Source organism: Symphalangus syndactylus, chromosome 21, assembly GCF_028878055.3.
Source record: "Symphalangus syndactylus isolate Jambi chromosome 21, NHGRI_mSymSyn1-v2.1_pri, whole genome shotgun sequence".
Taxonomy (NCBI): Eukaryota; Metazoa; Chordata; class Mammalia; order Primates; family Hylobatidae; genus Symphalangus; species Symphalangus syndactylus.
Genome location: NC_072443.2, coordinates 25,192,457 through 25,213,765, shown reverse-complemented (window position 1 = coordinate 25,213,765; position 21,309 = coordinate 25,192,457). Strand labels below are relative to the sequence as shown.

The 21,309-nt window shown below is 34.8% G+C and overlaps 1 protein-coding gene across 1 annotated transcript in view; it reads left to right on the top strand.

The window, feature by feature from the left end:
* The first annotated feature begins 1,630 nt into the window (after nt 1–1,630).
* Nucleotides 1,631–21,309, top strand: part of IMPG2 (interphotoreceptor matrix proteoglycan 2) — a 101,048-nt gene continuing 81,369 nt past the window's right edge. The window contains exons 1-3 of the mRNA XM_055259840.2: nt 1,631–1,715; nt 2,171–2,419; nt 18,176–18,342. Coding sequence (XP_055115815.2) covers nt 1,631–1,715; nt 2,171–2,419; nt 18,176–18,342 — 501 coding nt within the window. The remainder of the gene's footprint in view (nt 1,716–2,170; nt 2,420–18,175; nt 18,343–21,309) is intronic.

Genomic DNA, 21,309 nt, shown 5'->3' with positions numbered 1-21,309 from the left:
TACTGTTTACAAAGTTTACTAGTAATACAAATGCAGTAGTTTACAGAGAACTTTCATGTCTCTTAATTCTTAACACCGACCCTGTGATACAGGTAGAGATTATCACATGTAATTTCTTTGGTGAGTAAACTGGCTCAAAGAGCTTAGGTTATTTACCAAAATCAAATATTAAGTGATAAAACCAGGATTTGAGTCCAGGTTTTCTCAATCTAAAAACAGGACTCTTTCTAGATTACTATGATTCTCAGAAGTTTTTTTAGCTTTTTGGTCAAGGCCATCAAAAAGAATAATTTCCAACTAATATTTGTTACCTAAGAGTTGTCCCATGTTCTGAATTGTCAATATGAAGCTTTTCTTAAGATTAAACTTTGACTCAGCTAATGAAATTTTCGGCTTTTTTCTCTTACTCATACAATAAATTTGGCATATAAGTTTCTTATAAACTTAGCAGTATTTTGCAAATGCAAGTATGCAAATGTATTTAATGGTCATTTAGGTTTATTACCTTTTATAAAGGCTGAAAATGTGGTTTATTTGAGGCTGTATTGAAAAAATATACTTGAGCTTTTCCTAAAGCATAAAATAACATTGAGGGTGATTTAGCTAACACAATTAGTCAAGGATTCTCAAGAGAAATGTGGTTTAGATCTTTACAATACACTTTTTTTCAGATAATTTTCCCAGAGATAACATGAAATAAAATATAATTTCATTGCTATTTGATAGTAAATCCTAGCTTCCACAGGGATTCTGATGAATTGCTTTCTACTAGGTTTATTTGATTTAAAAAACTATTCTAATATAGATAATTTCATCTGCAGAGAAAATCTTTTCTTGGTTAAGAGTTCCTCATATAGATAAACACTCTGGGCCTCACATTTAATGGCAAATTAAACAACAAAGTTATTGCACAGCTATCATTTATATTAAGTGCTTAATATGTTCCGGGCACTATTCTAAGCAATGTGAAGATTGAATTAGTTAGTTAGTTAATTTAATCCTCACATTAGCTCTACCATGACTTTACTATTTCTATTCCATTTTATAGGTGAGGAAGGAGACAAAGTAAATGATTTTTCTATCAAGGAAGGAAATTTGCAAGAGAATAGTTTCATTACAAAAGCTAAATTTGTTTTGTATGTAGCTCTGTATTATTGAAATAGGTAGATATAGTCAGTCTGGACATTTTATGCTTATACATCTTAGTCCCTAGGAAAACCCAGAAAACGTGAATCTATCAGGTTCAACTAACGGATTCAGAAAAGTTGGAAAAATCAGTGAATTATATGTGAAACACATTATTCTTAGTGGACTGCTTGTTAAAGGCAAGGAGAGTGTTAGTAAAGAGCTTAGGTAGATTAGAATAAAGAAATTGTCTCTCTCCATCTGTTCTAATTAGCTTATCTCACCAGCTTTTATAGCATGCTGGTTATTTCAGAAAAGAAGTGAGAACTACTTTGAAAGGACAACCATTTTTCTTTATGCAAATTTATAATGGTTTTGAAGTGGTTGTTCATTCTCAAACATAGACTTTTAAACGTTAGGTCTTTCCTGTAACTCTTTGTTATTGGAAGTTTCAAGGATTTGGACACTCAAGGGTTCTGTCCTCATTCCTTTGGTTTTGGCCCAAATGATTATGTTTCCTCTTTTTGGGAAGATTTCTCTGGGTATTTTGATATTTATCCTGATAGAAGGAGACTTTCCATCATTAACAGGTATTTAAAAATCTACATTTGTTTTTATCTTTCCATATCTGTAGTATATGCTCTTCAAAAATAGCATTATTTGATGTGATTGCTGTAACAAATGGAACCAAATGCTACTTTATTAATCTTTGATATTGCTTCATTTAAACCATTTTAAAATGTCTCCAATAATTTTGGTTTTCCCTCATTAGTAATTTCTGGCTTAAACCATACTTTTATTTATTGTGTTGAAATTGGATGTGCATTTACTTGATTTTGATAACAATCTTGAATGAAAAGAGTGGGAGTTAAATGGAAAAAGATGGACTGCCTCACTCCTCTTTTCCTTAGATATGCATGCCTGCCTATGATTTGGGCACTGGCTTCTATATCTTAATGTAGCACAAGTGTCAGTTTTCCTTTAGTTGTTACTTTTTGTACTGTATCTTCATTATCGAAGACTTGACTATACTTTCACTCTGTAGCACAAACCTACTTATCTTTAGAGGAGATCCAAGAACCCAAGAGTGCAGTTTCTTTTCTCCTGCCTGAAGAATCAACAGACCTTTCTCTAGCTACCAAAAAGAAACAGCCTCTGGACCGCAGAGAAACTGAAAGACAGTGGTTACTCAGAAGGCGGAGATCTATTCTGTTTCCTAATGGAGTAAAAATCTGCCCAGATGAAAGTGTTGCAGAGGCTGTGGCAAATCATGTGAAGTATTTTAAAGTCCGAGGTAAGCAAACATCCAAATCCTTCAGCTCCATAATGAAATTCAAACATAGTTTAATCATTTGTTAGGTAACATTGTAAATCAAAATTTATGATAATTTAGACGGGACTGAGCCAAAACTAACCTTTCTACTGCTAAGAATATAGTGTTAATGTAACTTCAAAGAACAGTTTACATTAAGAGAGGAGGTTTTTTTTTTTTCCAGTGCCCTCCAGTTAAGGCAATAGTATCATTTAATAATGACATGCACTTAACCAAAGGAAGAACACTTTCATGATTTGAGTTTGTAGCTTTTGGTGCGTTAATGTGAGAAACTTTTTTCACATGAGGGCAGTCACAATAAGATTTCTTTCATTAATTTCATTAACATATTCAGGGAGGAAATGTCTTAAATCTTTTTAAGCACAATACCAGTTTATGTTTTGGGCTACATTAATTTTAATTTTTACTTCTTCATTACAGTAAATGCCTAAGTATACACACAAAATAGCTTTACCAAAGTATACTCACCTGCTTGCCTATTTATTAATAGTTATTATATATACAAATATAATGTTTATATTTTATAGTTTAGATATTCTGCAGATTCACGCAGGTTGCTCTCTAGTTGGTACACATAAAATTTTCACATCTAAAATGATGGCATTTCTCAAACTCTCACATTTTATTTTGTCTTTAATTAAACAGTATTCTTGATCTCATACTTTTTATGTAAGTCAATTCTGTTTCTCATATATTTACTAACATTGCTTAACTGACCTTAGTATGTCCCTTAGACATTTGAAGGATTCCCAAACTTTGCTTTTTACTGCTCAAGAACCAATAGAAAGCCGCAATATGGATGTGATGTTAGTAAACAAGGTGAAGACAGTTGATGAAGTGATTGTAAAATGAGGCTTTTAAATTCATGCATTTATTCATTAATTAATTCAACAAATGTTTATTGAGCTCGAATTTTCCAGGCACTGGATTATATGAACCTTCTGTCTGAGCTGCTACTTTATCTTCTTTATTTTCCTCTTCCTGTCCTTCCCTTCTTCCCTTCTCATCAAAGTTTTAAAAACACAATAAAAATTTAATATAATACCAGCTATTACACATATTTATTTGATATTTTTGTTAAAGTAGTACAGTGTATTATATTGGCAGCTCTTTGTTATGAGTGTATTTCTATTTCTTGATTGTATTTGGGAGCTATCAAACATTACTATGCAATAAGCTTTCCTTTTACTTTTTAAATGGAGATCCACAGACCTGGCATTTTGAGTATAGGCCATATGCCAGAAATGGAAAATTCCAAAGACAGTGGGGAGAGAATAAAGGAACTGAAGGTGAATGAGAATGACAGTTAATAATTTATCAAGATTCGATTTCTACCACCTGGATTTTTACTTTATATTATTATTATTATTATTATTTATTATTACTATTTTTTGGGACATACTCTCATTCTGTCGCCCAGGCTGGAGTGCAGTGGCATGATCTTGGCTCACTGCACCCTCCACCTCCTGGGTTCAAGTGATTCTCCTGCCTTAGCCTCCCAAGTAGCTGGGATTACAGGCACGTGCCACCACGCCCGGCTAGTTTTTTTTTTTTTTTTTTTTTTTGTATTTTTAGTAGAGATGGGGTCTCACCGTACTTTATATTATTTTAAAATAAGAATATCTTGGTATTTTGGGAACTGATTAAATAGTGAAGAGGAAATAACCAATCATGTAAGGGATTTGGTCATACCTTTTGATTGCTTTGCTCTTGTTTTTATAAATTGAAGAGATACTGTCGAAAAAGAAGCTGACAAAAATGAACATAAAGCATTCCTAGAATAATTGATTTTAAAATACAGATGGTACAAGTAGGATCCTTGAAAAGGGATCTTATACAGCTAAAATGGTTGGCACACCACATCAAGATTATAGCTGAGATAGCTGTTACTGTCATGGTAAAGAATAAATATTTCATTTGTTATGTTTTTAAAAATTGAGAGAAATGAGTATTTCAACATAGGTCTTGCTTGATTTTGAAGAGATAATTTGTATTATGCCCTTAACACCAAATGTTTGCAATTTAGAGGGAGGGAGTTATTCAATATCCAACTAAGGATCTTAGCTCTTTCTACCAAGCTAATTCAGTCTAATGGTTTGCTCAATTTTTCCTTCATAGAGAATTTGGTATCAATTGCTAGTTGTTGTAACAAATTTGAAAATTGTTTCTAAGCAAGACACAACTATATTTAACCTAATGTTTTGTAAAATTAAACAGCATACTAGGATGCCCCTCTTTTTTTAAAAAAATATTCGTTGTTGGACTTTTTAAAATATAGCTTTATTGAGGTATATTTTAATGAAATATAGCCTGCATATATTTAAAGTATACCATTTCATTAGTTTTGACAAATTTACCCTTGAAACCATCATTATAGTTAAGATAATAAACCTATCAATCACTCTTAAACATTTCTTCATGACCATTTATAATGCCCACCTCCCTCACTACCTCTCCTTACCCCAATACTGAGGCAACCATGAATTTGCTTTCTATCACTATGCATTAGTTTGCATTTTCTCTACTTTTATATATAAATGGAATATACTCTTTGGTATATACTCTTTTTTTGGTCTGGTTTCTTTTACTCAGTGTAATTATTTTGAAATTTATGCATTTTTTTGTGTATCAATAGTTTGTTAGCTTTTATTGTTGGGTAGTATTCTATATTACGGATATACCACCATATGGGATATTTGGGTTGTTTTTAGTTATTACTGATTACAGGGAAAGAAATTATGGTTATTTGAGTACAAGTTTTTCTGTGAACATATTTTCATTTCTATTGAGTAATAATAGTGGAACGTCTGGGTCACATGATAGGTATATATTTAACTTTCCAGTAAATTGTCAAGTTTTCCAATATGACTGTATCACCAACAGTGTAGTAGGATTCCATTTTCTTCACATCCTCTCAACACTTGGTATAGTTGGTCTTTTTTAACTTCAGCTGTTCCAGTGGATGTATATCTTATTGTGGTTTTAATTTGCATTTTCCTAACCAATTATGACTAACAATTTTGAGCACATTTTTTTACACAATTATCTGTCATTTATATATCTTTTTTTAGTGAGGAGTCTATTTGAATATTTTGCCCATTAAAAAATGGGTTGCTTTTCTATTATTGAGTTGTAATAGTTCTTAATGTGTTCTAAATGTAAGTTCTTTGTCAAACATATACTTTGCATACATTTTTCTTGCAATCTGTAGCTTGTCTTTTCTATTTTCTTCATGATGTATTTTAAGGAGCAGAAGTTTTAACATTTGATAAAGTCAAATTTATCAGGCTTTTTGGGGGACTATCCTTTTAGTTTTTGATCTTAGTTTGCTTAACCCAAGATCACAAAGTTTTTTCTTTCTCAGTCTTTTCCTGTAGAATTTTTACAGTATTTAGGTTCTAGATTTAAAACTGTAATCTTCTTTAATTTTTGATTATGACATATGGATCAAAGTTAATGTTTTTATATGCATAGGTAATTGTTCCAATACCATTTGTTGAAAAAAGATTATCCTTTCTTGTCTTTGCACCTTCGTTGAAAATCAATGTTTATATATGGTGGATCTATTTCTGCCCTCTTCATTCTGTTCCACTTATTTGTCTATTTTTATGCCAATACCATAGTGTCTTATTTACTGTAAGCTTTATTATAGGTCTTGAATCAGGTAGTGCAAGTCCTCCAACTTCTGTTTTTTTTTCAAATTTGTTTGGTTATGCAGCCTTTTATATTCCATATGAAAGAATCAGCTTACCAATTTTTACAAAAGTGCTGCTGAAATTTTGATTGGGATTGTGTTTCATTCTATAGATCAATTTGGGGAGAACTGCCATCTTAACAATACAGATTGACTATTTCTCATCCAAAATGCTTGGGACCAGAAGTGTTGTGAGTTTCAGATTTTCTTGGATTTGTAAATATTTGCATAGACATGAGATATCTTGAGAATGAGACTGAAATCTATACACAGAATTCAGTTATGTTTCATATACACCTTATACACTTATCTGAAGTAATTTTATACCATATTTTTGATAATTTTGTGCACGAAATAAGTTTTTGTACATTTAACCATCAGAAAGCAAAGGTGTCACTATTTCAGGCACCCACGTGGACAGTCTGTAGTTGTTTGGCATCATCATCGTTCCTGACTCTGAATTTACATGCTACCAAAAAGCAATCATTTTCTTACACTTATTTACATATCAGTACTTCACAGTAAAAAATATGCTATACTGTTAATACAGTGAAGAAGAATGTGTTCAGGGTACTAAGCAGAACAGTGGCATCACCAGAATACCTGCCTCAGCTGTTAAACAACAGTAACAACAAACAATGGCAGGCTTCTAGTTTCTCTCTACAATTCTGTGTTTTGATTAAAGGTTATTGTACAACATACTTTATTTATTACTGTTGTTCATGTGTCTGGGCTCCATGGATGCCATTTTATGGCCTGGTGGAGTAATCTGGACGTGGGCAAAAAAGATATAACACAGCTGAAGGGAGCTGGGATAGTCTTTTTTCCCTTGGGTACTCTTGTCTAGTGTGCCTGCATTTTGACTGTCACCCATCAAAAGAGGTCAGGTGTGGAATTTGCCACTTGTGGTATCATGCTGGCACTCAGAAAGTTTCATATTTTGGAGCATTTTGGATTTTTGGATTAAGGATGTTCAACCTATATTGAGTCTTCTGATCTATGAACATGATATATCCCTCCATTTATTTAGGTCATCTTCAGTTTCTTTCAGGGATGTTTTCTGATTTTTATTCATTCATTTATTCATTTGTTAATTTACACGTGAAATCTTATTTATACTGATTCTACCAGGTATAATATTAACCACAATAATTAAAACACTGTAGAGTGTGCAATAGTAAAGGTATGTACAAAGTGTATATGTGGGAAGGACACAAGTGGGAATGGCCGTCCATGCCTAGGGTGATAGAAGTTAGTTAACCTGGATTTTGAAGAATGAGTTGGCATTTTCCAGTGAATCAGAGTGGGAAACAGCCTATGGAAGGTCTCAGGACCTAAACGCTGGGTATAGTTTCATTTGTTTAAAACCTACTATGCAAGTTTAGAGTCCTAAGGAGTGAAGCCATCCACAGCCCATACTTGACTGATACATATAGTTACCAGATTTAGCAAATAAAAATGCAGGACACCCAGTTAAATTTCAATTTCAAATAGACAACAAATAATCTTTTTAGCGTACGTATGTCGCATGCAATATTTGAGCCACAGGGCTATGCAAATCTGAGTCTGAGATACAAGTTTATTGGCTCTTTGTTTTTAGGAATATTATTCAATTTGTTAAAATCTTAGTTTCTTCACCCTTGAAATGGGAATGATAATAATATAAAATATATTTAAAGGTTTTAGTGAATTTGGCTAAGAGTTCTAGGGCCATTGTAGATCCCAAATAAATGACAATGTTATTGATTGAATGGAAGGAACATATAACCAATGTTTTGTTTAGTGTATGGATCTTGCATATCTTTTATCAGATTTATTTATAAGGATTTCACATTTTTTCATGCTATTGTTAGTGATATTTTAAAAATGTAATTTCTGATTATTCCTTGCTAGTATATAGAAATACAACTGATTTTTGTATATTGGCCTTTTATCCTGCAACTTTTCTGAACTCACTTACCAGTTCTAGTAGTTTTTTTGGGTATGTTCCTTAGGGCTTTCTACATAGATAATTATTTCATCTACAAATATAGTTATATTACTTAGCAATTTCTATACCTTATATTTCTTTTTCTTGCCTTATTGCACCAAAATAGACTATTCCATATGCTTTGGGCTCCACAATTCTGAAAGGAAAATATATTACACTAAAAAAAGATAATTCCATGCTGGATTTCTGGATTCCTAAGTTTTAGATAAGACACAGCTGGAGATCTAGTAGAAGGATTAAAGACAGGTTAAATGCTGGCATTTTCTTCAGAATATTATAACATTTTCCGTTCCACCACTAGTTTCCAGGGCAGGTTATTTCTGCCAGAAGAGAGGCCATTTGTACATTAGTTATCTTCTCAAAATAGAAAGCTCTCTTCAGAAGTTACTAAAGGCTATAATATCCTTATTTGACAAGGATGGGAATTCTGAACTGTTTAGTTACAGGCCAAGTAGTGAAGTATGCAGTATTTATCAGTGATGGAATTTTACCTTCCTTAGTACCTCTTTGCCTGGAGGTCATGCTGATTTTGCTCTTCTCTCTTCTGCCTACAGCGTCCTATCTAGGTTTCTCCTTTCTGTGCAAATGCTTCAGAACTTGTAACCATTCTGAATCCTGTTATTCCAAGTTAGTTCGTTGAACCTTCTTGTCAGATAGCTCCTAATTGAAAAGCCATTGGATTAAGGATGCATTCCCTTTCCAGAGGGAATTGCATTTTTTTACAGCTTTTATTGGGATGTAATTCATATATTATACAATTTACCCATTCATACTACAAAATTAAGTGGCTTTTTTCTTTCTTTCTTTCTTTCTTTCTTTCTTTCTTTCTTTCTTTCTTTCTTTCTTTCTTTCTTTATTATTATTATTTTTTTAAATTCTACTTTAGGTTTTAGGGTACATGTGCACAATGTGCCGGTTTGTTACATATGTATCCATGTGCCATGTTGATTTCCTGCACCCATTAACTCGTCATTTAGCATTAGGTATATCTCCTAATGCTGTGGCTTTTTAGTATATTCACAGATATACCAAATCACCACAGTCAGTTTAAGAAAATTTTTATCACCTCAAAAAGAAACATGTGACCCTTTAGCTATCATCCTTTTATCCTTTTATCTCCCTTCCCCCTCTTCCCAGGCCTAAGTAAACGCTAATCTACTTTCTGTCTTTACAGAATGGTGTATTCTGGATATATCATACAATAAGATCATATAATATATGGTCTTTTGTGACTGGCTTCTTTCACTTTGCATATTATTTTCAAAGTTCATCCATGTTGTACATGTATCAGTACTTTATTCCTTTTTATGGTCCAATAATATTTTAGTGTATGGATAGATCACATTTTGTCAGTCAATGGGCATTTGGGTTGTTTGCATTTCTCTTAGGTATTTATCTAGGAGTAGAATTTCTGGGTCATACAGTAACTCTATAATTACATGAGGAAATGTCAGACTAATTTCCAAAGTGACTGTACTGTGTTATATCCCACCAGCAGTGTATAGGGGTTCTGATTTAGTCACATCTTTGCCAGCACTGTTTTCCTTTAAAAAAGTATAACCATTCTTATAGGTTTGAAATGATGGCTCATTGTGATTTTGATTTACATTTCCCTAATGATTAATAACATTCAACTTTTCATATGCTTATTTACATTTGTATATCTTCCTTTGAAAAATGTCTGTTCAGAACTTTGCCCATTTTTAAATTACGTTGTCTTTTTATTATTGAGCTGTAATTTATTTATTCTGGCTATAAATCCCTTATCAGATAAATGATTTGAAAATATTTTATCCCATTCTGTGGGTTGTTTTTCACTTTCTTGATGGTATCTTTCATGCACAAAAGTTTTTTATTTTGACAAAGTCCAATTTATCTATTTTTTTGAGGCTTTGGTGTCATAACTAAGAATCCATTGCTGAACCTGAGGTCATAAAGATTTATTCCTGTATTTCTTTCTAAGAGTTTTATAGTTTTGGTGTGTACATTTAAGTTTTTCATCTATTTCGAGTTGATTTTTTTTTGTATATGATGTAAGGATCTAAATTTATTATTTTGCATGTGGCTATCCGGTTCTCCCAGCACCATTTGTTGAAAAGGCTCTTCTTTTCCACTGAGTGATATTAGCACTCTTGCTGAAAATCACTTGACCATGACACATGATTTCTGGACTCTCAATTGTATTCCATTGATTTATATGTCTATTCATGTGCCAGTTCTGTAGTCTTTGCTTTGTAGTATATTTTGAAATTAGGCATGAGTTCACCATCTTTGTTGTTTTTAAAAATTACTTTGGCTATTCTAGGTCCCTTGCAATTCCACATAAATTTTATAGTAAGGTTATCAGTTTCTACAAAGAAGTCAGCATGTATTCTGATAAAATTGCATTGAATGTGTAAATCAGTTTGGAGATAATGCCATCTCAACAGTGTTAAATATTCCAGTCTATAAATATGGGAAGTTTTTCAATTTATTTAGGTCTTTATTTTTTAAAATAATTTTTTGGTTCTCAGAGTATATTTTGCATTTTGGGAGACTTATGTTTATTCCTAAGGATTTTAATCTTTTTGATGCTTTTGCATACATACTTGTTTTCTTATGTTCATTTTTGGATTGTTCATTGCTATCATACAGGCATACAACTGATTTTTGTATATCAGTTTTATATCCTGCAACCCTGCTGAACTTGTTTATTAGTTCAAATAGTTTTAAAGTGGATTCCTTAGGTTAGGCTTTCCTAGATACAAGCTCATGTCATCTGTAGACAGATATAGTTTTACTTCTTTTCCAATTTGGCTGCCTTTTATTTCCTTTTCTTGCCTAATTGCCCTGGTTAGAACCACTGATTTTCACTTTTTTTTTTTAACCTAGTTGTAGTAGATTTTCCTAAGCAAATGTTTCTTCGTTTGTCATATGCCCCTAGGACCATTTCCAGAGCTTTTAAATGATTGTTTTCAAAATGATTTTTGCCCGTTTCTCTGGGGAGTGGATCTGTGTAGCTCCTCGCTCTTCATGCTGGAAATGGGACTCTGGCAATTGAATTTTAATAGACTACAAGGTATAAAAGGGTTAAATGTAACTTAAAATAGTGAATTTCTATGGAGTATTTTAGACAAAGCATTGAACTACTGAGAGAGCTTTTTATAGGAGGTGGGGAAACATTGCCCAAAGCATAATTTATAGGAGACAGCTTATGCTATTCTGTGAAGCTAGGAGTGAGGTCAAGGGGAGGTCTCCTATGAAGCCTGGTGATTTATATCACTTCTGGATGCTCTCCCATATTCCTTCCAACTACATTTCTTTGGCATACAATAATGTTTTTCTAAGATTTTCTGAAAACATTTTAAACAGATAGAAAAGTGAAAGAATGATGTCGTAAACACTCATATTCTCACAGCTTAGTTCTACAGTTAACATTTTATTATATTTGCTTTATTATGTGTCTGTCTCTCTAACCATCTTTTTTTTTTTTTTTTTTTTTTGAGACAGGGTCTCACTTTGTCACCCAGGCTGAAGTGCAGTGGTGTGATTACACCTCACTGCATACTCGATCTCCCTGGGTTCAGATGATCCTCCCACCTCAGCCTCCTGAGTAGCTGGAACTATAGGCATGTGCCACCATGCCCAGCTAATTTTTTTGTAATTTTTGTAGGGACGAGATATCATTGCCCAGGCTGATCTTGAACTCCTGGGCTCAAGTGATCTGCCTACTTTGGCATCCCAAAGTGCTGGGATTACAGTTGTGAGCCACCATGCCTGGCTTAACCATCTAATTTTTTAGTTGTATTTCACAAGTTGAAGACATCAATACAATTCCCTCTAGATATTTCAGTATGAGTATAATTAACTAGAGCTCAATATTTGTTTACTTTCATAAAGGTGAAATTTACAGAGTAAAATGCATAAATCTTACATGTACCACTTGGTGACTTTTGACTAATACACATTAACCCCAACCTCTCTTAAGTTTTAGGATATTATCACCCCGGAAAGTTCTCTTATACTCCTTCCCAGGTACTTCCTATTCTAGTATGTGACCACTCTTTGAACCATTTTTTAAACTCACAGATTATTTTCACTTTCCTAGGACTTTATATAAATAGAATAGTATGTGCTCTTTTGTATAATGCTTCTTTCACTCAGCCCTTTGAGATTCATCCATGTTGTTGCATGAATTAGTAATTTCCTTTTGATTCCATTATATGGCCGTTTGTTTATTTTTCTATTGATGGATACTTGGGTTGTTTTCATTTTTAAGTTATTATGAATAAAGATGCTCTGGCATTGAACATAAGTCTTTCTGTGGATATATGCTTACAGATGTCTTAAAGGAATACCTAGGAGGAAATTGCTGGGTCATAGGTGATATGGTTTGGCTGTGTCCCCACCGAAAATCTCATTTTGAGTTGTAATCCCCATGTGTTGGGGGTGGGACCTCATGGGGGGAGATTAGATCATGGGGGTGGTTCCCCCATGCTGTTCTCACGATGGTGAGCAAGTTCTCATGAGATCTGTGGCTTAATAAGGGGCTTTCCCCTGTTTAAGTGGGATTTTGTGGAATTTTGAACTTGAGAGAGAGCACTTCTTTCTCCTGATGCCATGTGAAGAAGGATGTGTTTGCTCCCCCTTCCACCATGATTGTAAATTTCCTGAGGCCTCCCCAGCCATGCAGAACTGTGAATAATTTAAATCTCTTTCCTTTATAAATTCTTCAGTCTTGGATATTTCTCCATAGCAGCATGAGAATGGACTAATACAGCAAATTGTTAACAAGTAGTAGGGCATTGCTGTAAAGATACCCAAAAATGTGGAAGCAACTTTGGAACTGGGTAACAGGCAGAGGTTGGAATGGTTTGGAGGGCACTGAAGAAGACAGGAAGATGTGGAAAAGTTCAGAACTTCCTAGATACTTGTTGAATGGTTTTGACCAAAATGCTGATAGTGGTATGGACAATGAAGTCCAGGCTGAGGAGGTCTCAGATGGAGATGAGGATCTTGTGGGAACTGGAATAAAGGTGACTCACTATGTCTTAGCAAAGAGACTGGTGGCATTTTCTCCCTGCCCTAGAGATCTGTGGAATTTTGAACTTGAGAGAGATGATTTAGGGTATCTGGCGGAAGAAATTTCTAAGCTGCAAAGCATTCAAGAGGTGACTTGGCTGCTGTTAAAAGCGTTCATATTTATATATTCACAAGGATATGGTTTGGAATTGAAAGTTATGTTTAAAAGGGAAGCACAGCATAAAAGTTTAGAAAATTTGCAGCCTGACAATGCGATAGAAAAGAAAACTCATTTTCTGAGAAGAAATTCAAGCTGGTTGCAGAAATTTGCATAAGTAATGATAAGCAAAATGTTAATCACCAAGACAATAGGGAAAATGTCTTCAGGGCATGTCAGAGGTCTTCACAGCAGCCCCTCTCATAACAGGCCCAGAGGCCTAGAAGGAAAAAATAGCCAGGCCAAGGGCCTTGCTGCTTTATGCAGTTTCTGGAGTTGGTGCCCTGCATGCCAGCCATGGCTAAAAGGGGCCAACATAATGCTCAAGCCATTGCTTCAGAGGGTGCAAGCCCCAGGCCTTGGTGGCTTACATGTGGTGTTGGGCCTGCAGGTGCACAGAAGTCAAGAATTGAGGTATGAGAACCTTCACCTAAATTTCAGCGGACGTAGGGAAATGTCTGGATGTCCAGGCAGAAGTTTTTTTGCAGGGGTGGAGCCCTCATGGGAACATCTGCTAGGGCAGTGTGGAAGGGAAATGTGGGGTCAGGGCCCCCACACAGAGTTCCCACTGGGGCACTGACTAGTGGAGCTGTGAGAAGAGAGTCACTGTCCTCCAGACCCTAGAATGGTAGATCAACCAACAGCTTGCACCATGCACCTGAAAAAGCCAGAGACACTCAACGCCACACAGTGAAGGCAGCTGGGAGGGGGGGCTGTACCCTGCAAAGCCACAGGGGTGGAGCTGCCCAAGACTGTGGGAGCCCACCTCTTACATCAGTGTGACGTGGATGTGAGACATGGAGTCAAAAGAGATCATTTTGGAGCTTTAAGATTTCACTTAATTTTGGCCAATTTCTCCCATTTGCAGCAGATGTATTTACCCAAAGTCTGTACCCTCATTGTATCTAGGAACTAACTTGCTTTTGATTTTACAGGTTCATAGGTGGAAGGGACTTGCCTTGTCTCAGATGAGACTTTGGACTTGGGCTTTTGGTTAATGCTAGAATGAGTTAAGACTTTGGGAGACTGTTGGAAAGGCATGGTTGTGTTTTGAAATGTGAGGACATGAGATTTGGGAGGGGCTAGGGCAGAATGATACAGTTTGCTTGTATCCCCACCCAAAATCTCATCTTGAATTTTAATCCAAATTGTAATCCTTATATTATGTGTTGGAGGCAGGACCTTGTGGGAGATGATTAGATTATGGGAGTTGTTCCCCCATGCTGTTCTCATGATAGTGATCAAGTTCTCACAAGATCTGATAGCTTTATAAGGGGCTTTCCCCCACTTCACTCAACACTTCTTTCTCCTGTTGCCATGTGAAGAAGGATGTGTTTGCTTCCCTCCCACCATGATTGTAAGTTTCCTGAGGCCTCCCCACCCATGTGGAACTGTGAGTCAATTAAATCTCTTTCCTTTATAAATTACCCAGTCTTGCGCATTTCTTCATAGCAGCATGAGAATGGACTAATACAATAGGATTGGTGTATATTTTGTTATATAAGAAACAATTAACATTTATTTTCAAAGTGGTTATACTATTATACATTCCTACCAAAAATGAGGCTTTTGGTTGCTCTGCATTTTTGCCAAATTTTGGTGTTGTCCATGTAAAAATTTCAGTAATTCTTGGTTTGTGTGTGGATACTTTAATTGGGATTTCTTCTAAAAATGAATGATGGTGAACAGTTTTTCACATACTCATTGGCTATTTGTATCTCTTCCTTTGTGAAGTATATATTCCAGCCTTTTACCTATTGTAAAAATTAGGTTGTTTGCTTTTTTGTTAGGGAGTTGCAGGAATTATTTCAGTGTCCTAAATACCAATTCTTTGTCAGATGTATGTATTTTGAATATTTTCTGCCAGATATGTGGTTTGCCTACTCATTTTTATTAACAGTGTCTTTTGATAATCAGACACTTTTTAGTTTTGATGAATTCTAATTTATTGTTTTTTCTTTCATAATTGTTGCTTTCTGTGTACTGTCTATAAAATCTTTGTCTATCCTCAAGTGATGTAGATATTCTTCTATGTTTTATTTTAGAAACTTCATAGTATTAGCCCTAATATTTCAAATCATTTTTTGTGTATAGTATGAAGAAAGCATTGGGATTTATTTTTTCTTTCCCTATGGGTAGATAGTTATTTTTTCAAACATTGTTTTATACTTTCTCTGAATCACTTCATTTCATAACCAGACATTATAGACATTCACTTTTTGTTAGTTTTTACTGACTCAGACTTTTCACCTTTGCATTGTCTTTTGGAAATTACTTTAATTTTCATTTCAAAGTTTTAAGAAGAAGAAATGAAAAACAATGATCTACAAATAGTTCAGCTCTGCCTCAGTCAGTGCCCGCTAGACTCTTCTGTATGCTGGATGGTCAGAAGTTCTGAATAACAACAATAAGGATACAGTTAGTTCACTAAAAGACAAATTAAGTTTGTAATGAAAGGTTCAGTTTAGCCCTAAAACTCAATTGATAGAGAAACTTTCAATACTCATACATTTCATAATCTGTTAAAGCTTAAGAATTTTTTCGGCTTAGACTATCTTCTTCCACCAAATAACTATTGGACAATCAGAACTGAACATGATAATAACATATGATATTCATGTAGCACTTTGCAATTTGTAAAATACTTTCACAGATAAGATAATACGGCAGTAATTATCCTGTTAAAAAGAGAGATGAGTCAATTGAAGCTTTGAATAGTTAGGTAAGTTACCCATGGTTATCAAACTAGTATACTGGAAAGCTAGAGCAGGAACTTAGATCTTCTGACTGTGTGAGTCCAGAGGCTCCACCTCAATATACTGCCTGATGTGTATTCAATCTTCTTGCTATGAAAAATAGTTTTTTTATCTCTGTTAAATCTAACTTTCTCTCTTACCACTCTCTTCCTCTTCCTTTCCATCCTGATCTATCTGTTACGTACAGTGTCCTGCAACTCTGAAATGGTTTCAGAACAGCAGTACATTCAGTACTATACAAAATGCACAGAGATACTATTTAGCAGTCTTTCAGATCTGTTGATTTGGAATAACTTAACAAATAAATTGATTAGTTTTTATTTTAATACAGCAATATATTTCTCCTGAATATCATTTTAAAGTTCATGTGTATGTACGTATGTGTGTATATATATATTTTTTTCTTAAATTAATAGGCTATATTTCTTAGAGCAGTTTTAGGTTTACAGAAAAATTGAGCAGTGTGTTTAGAGAGTTACCATATATTCCCTCAACTCCCCCACCACTTTTCCCTGTTATTAACATTTTATAGTATTGTGGCATATGTGTTACAATTTATGTGCCAATATTAACACATTATTATTAACTGAAGTTCATAGTTAACATTAGGGTTCACTCTTTGTGTTGTACATTCTATGGGTTTTGACAAATGTATAATGACATGTATCCTCCATTATAGTATCATATGGAGTACTCTTACTGCCCTAAAAATCTGCTATGCTCCTTCTATTCATCCCTGTCTCCTTCAACCCCTGGAAACCACTGATCTTTTTACTGTCTCCATAGTGTTGCCTTTTCCAGAATGATATTGGAATCACCAGTATGCAGTCATTTCAGATTGGCTTCCTCTACTTAGCAATGTGCATTAAAGTTTTATGCATGTCTTTTATGGCTTGAAAGTTCATTTCTGTTTATCATTGAATAATATTTTAGATATATCACAGTTTGTTCATCCTTTCACCTATTGAAGGAGATCTTCATCACCCCCAAGTTCTGGCAATTATGAATAAAGCGACTTTAAATACTTGTGTGCAGGTTTTTGTGTGGACATAAGTTTTTGTGTATAAAAAAGACTAATTATTATTTTCTGTTCTCAGATATGAAATGTAGTTTGAGAGTGATAATTTCAGGTGGATATCTTCTACTTGATTTTAGGTAGTACTTTCTGCTTCCTGTAAGCTTTGAGGAAAATTTTGAATACTCCTGTTTTTTTTTTTTATCAGAAATATGTGATGACTTTTTGAGCAAGTAGATGCAATGCAGTTATGTCACTGCATTTAGCCAAAAAGCTCCAGGCCATTTATAAATGTCAGTGTCTCCTTCCCCAGTGATCCTGAAAAGCAAAGAAGCTGGTTTTTGAAGTTATGACTTTAGGATAACATCTGCGAGCATTAAGGAAACTGAAAATCACAGTGTCCATTAGGAAAACATTGGATTAAATACAGTATACTCAGTATCAGCTCCACTTTTGTAAAGTATAAACATGGATTTTTTTTTAAGAGATGGGAGAGACACTCCAGCTCATGAAGAGATGAATCAATTCTCTTTGTGAGAAAGGAATGGGAAATATAAATTCTCTTCAGAAATGAAAAGTTTAAACTGGACATACATACAGAAGGCCTTTGACTGAGAATCATTCCTATGTCCCTCCAGAAAGGACCCTTGAGTGTCTCAAGGAATCTGTATGAATCAGTCTGTGATCATTTTAAGAACGCTGGCCGGGTGCGGTGGCTCACACTTGTAATCCCAGCACTTTGGGAGGCCGAGGCGGGTGGATCACGAGGTCAGGAGATCGAGACCATGGTGAAATCCCGTCTCTACTAAAAATACAAAAAATTAGCTGGGCGTGGTGGCGGGCGCCTGTAGTCCCAGCTACTCAGGAGGCTGAGGCAGGAGAGTGGAGTGAACCCGGGAGGCGGAGCTTGCAGTGAGCTGAGATTGCGCCACTGCACTCCCGCCTGGGCGACAGAGCGAGACTCTGTCTCAAAAAAAAAAAAAAAAAAAAGAGAACCCCAGAGTATGTTAGCTTTTTGTGAAAAAACACCTCTCTATTTTCTAGTGTGTCAGGAAGCTGTCTGGGAAGCCTTCAGGACTTTTTGGGATCGACTTCCTGGGCGTGAGGAATATCATTACTGGATGAATTTGTGTGAGGATGGAGTCACAAGTATATTTGAAATGGGCACAAATTTTAGTGAATCTGTGGAACATAGAAGCTTAATCATGAAGGTAAGTGTCACAACAAAGGAAGGAATTCCTGGACTATTGTAGGAGTATTTACACAGCTAAGGCCTAAAGGAAGCAAAAGCAAGTGGCAAATGCCTATATTATTCTTTTGTTGAATTGGGCTATCCCAGTAAGCTGCCCTAGGGTGTAGCTTAGTCTTTTATTCCTAGTTCTGGTCTCTATAATATACATTATTAATATTTTCATGTTATTCTGTCCACAAAAAGAAAAGAAGACATTATTAACTCAGACAAGAGCCTCAGCCTTGTTTATAGATGTAAATATTTGGAAATAATATTCAGCAAAGATTTAGGTTAAGAATATAAATCTGTGAGAGTCAAACGTTTTGCCAAAGTTTTACATGTTATCAACTCAGAGTGAATAGCAATAACTCTAATTAAGATAGAGGACATAGTTCATTTGAATAAATGTTTAGTGAGGCATAGGAATGATTCTAATAATGAGTGTGCTCACTTGTTTTCCTTGTTTAGACATTGTTTTACTCTTAGCAAAGGATAAATAAACATGCATAAAGACAAATTACCTGCCACTTTTCCCTTTTCGTGTAGCACATATATATTCATGACAAGAAAATGAAACTGTCCAGACATACGTGGCAAATTGTTCATGCTGTTTGTTATTCCGTCTATCTCCCTGTCCATCTATTCAGTTCCTCTATGTCCTCATGTGTAACTTCCCTTGCAAGGAACCAACCCTCAGCCTAGAAGATTTAGCTACCATTATTCTTTGAGCTCCCACAAGTCTTTATTGATTTTTAATACTGTACTTTTTATATTTTATGATGATTACATGTATATGTGACTAATTCCTCTTCTAGACTGTGAGTCAAAAGGCAAGGATTATGTCATTGTTTGTTCATTTTTGCATCCCCATAAGGTAGTAAATATGCAATAGATGTTTGTTTAAATGAGTATATAAGCAATAATCACATTGTATTTTTTTACTTGGTACAATTTATAAACTTTATGGAGATTATTTTAAGTACTGGTTCTAAGTATTACATACCTTACAGAGACTGAAGAAATAATTATTGACTGAATAACACTGAGCTATTTTGTGTATAATCAAATCAGATTAGTATATCGTAAAGGTAATAAAATGTATTATCCTATTCTGTTTTAAAATTTTATTTATAGTAGAATAATTATATTATATTCTTTTAACATTTAGTCCAAGAGAGGAATGATCTTATTAAATGGGGGACATTGGGGAGAGAAGGATGGTTTGATAAACATGGGTGGACCAAAGACAAATTTTGCAGGGGTATAAATGTTTTGAAGCTGTGCAGGGTTTTGTGTGTTTTAAAATGAATGCAACTTTTAATCATGGCACCTCACATTTTAATCAAAGGTATGGCATGTGTTTTTTGCCTGTCACATTTTTAACTGCTCAGTATTAATAACTATGTTAATAGCTACTATTTATTCAGTATCTACCATGTACCATGTCATGTATCAAACTCATTAATAAATTATTAGATGTTATAACAACAACCTTATATGGGAGAGACACTCCAGCTCATGAAGAGATGAATCAATTCTCTTTGTAAGAGAAAGGAATGGGAAATATAAATTCTCTTCAGAAATGAAAAGTTTAAACTGGACATACATACAGAAGGCCTTTGACTGAGAATCATTCCTATGTCCCTCCAGAAAGGACATATGTCCCTCCAGAAAGGATCTGTAATGTCTCCATTTTACAGATAAGGACATAGAATTATTAAAATATTTATTCTGTAACATAAAACCAGATATGATGGAGCTTAAATCCAAACCCAGTTCTCTTTTCCAAAATTGATGTTTTTTCCTTCACACCATTGGGCCTCCTTTCTCAGTCATTACCAATTTTACAAATTGCAGTGGCTAACATGGGATAGCTATTTAATGGAAAATACATAGACATACACACATGTATACATACTTATATTGCTAATTGCATTGCCTATCTTAATTACGTCCACAATATAGGATCAGCCATTAGTGTAGCACATATATATGATGGGTTAGTATTACCAGAAGAACAGAATCTTCTGATGTTACCTTGGAATGTATCTCTCACAAGTGGAATTTTTAGTAAATTTATATTTGAGGGCATAGAAAATATACTTCCAATAATTATTTAATAGAAAAAGCAGATGAAGGGAATGATCTGTTGCCTGGATAGAGTGGTAAATGATAAGTACAAGTTAGTTAAGTGACGAAGAGTTGAGGATAAACATTCTAGGCAGAAAGGACAGCATGAGCCAAGTATTTGTAGGGAGTGACCTGGGCCAATATACCAAAGAGGTAGACTAGGAATGACAGGAGATCAGACTAAAATAATGGATAACTGAACAAGCTTGGATTTAACTCTGTAGATCATAGGAAACCATTGAAGGGTTGTAGGTGGGTAAGTTGCAGGAGCTGACTTGGCAGTTTTGAATTTTAAAAAGGTCGTTATGGTTTCCACATAGCATAGGATGGATTATAGGAGATAAAACTGGAGCAGAGAGACAAGGTAGGGTGTTGCATCAGTACTCCAGGCCAAAGAGGATAAAGATACCAACCAAACCATGAGATAGACAAAGGAAACTTGAGAGATGTAAATAGGAACAAAATTAGTAGGACTCTGATGGGTCGAGACAGGGTGAAGGAATGGCCCAGGAAGCCTTCCAGTTTCTAGCTTGGGTAACTAAGACCAATAACGAGGGCAAAGAAGCAGCTTTGTAGATGTGGCAGGGAGAATGACTTCACTTTTGATGTGTTCATTTGAACCACCTGTGTGAAATGTGAATTGCTTGATATTTAGGTATGAAGCCAAGGATAGGGGTCTGGGATGCCAATGTTGCTATAGGAATCACCATTTTGGACTTAGTGCGGGCATACCTTGTTTTATTGTGCTTCACAGATACTGCATTTTTTTACAAATCAAAGGTTTATGACAACCCTGTGTCAAGCAAGTCTGTTAGTA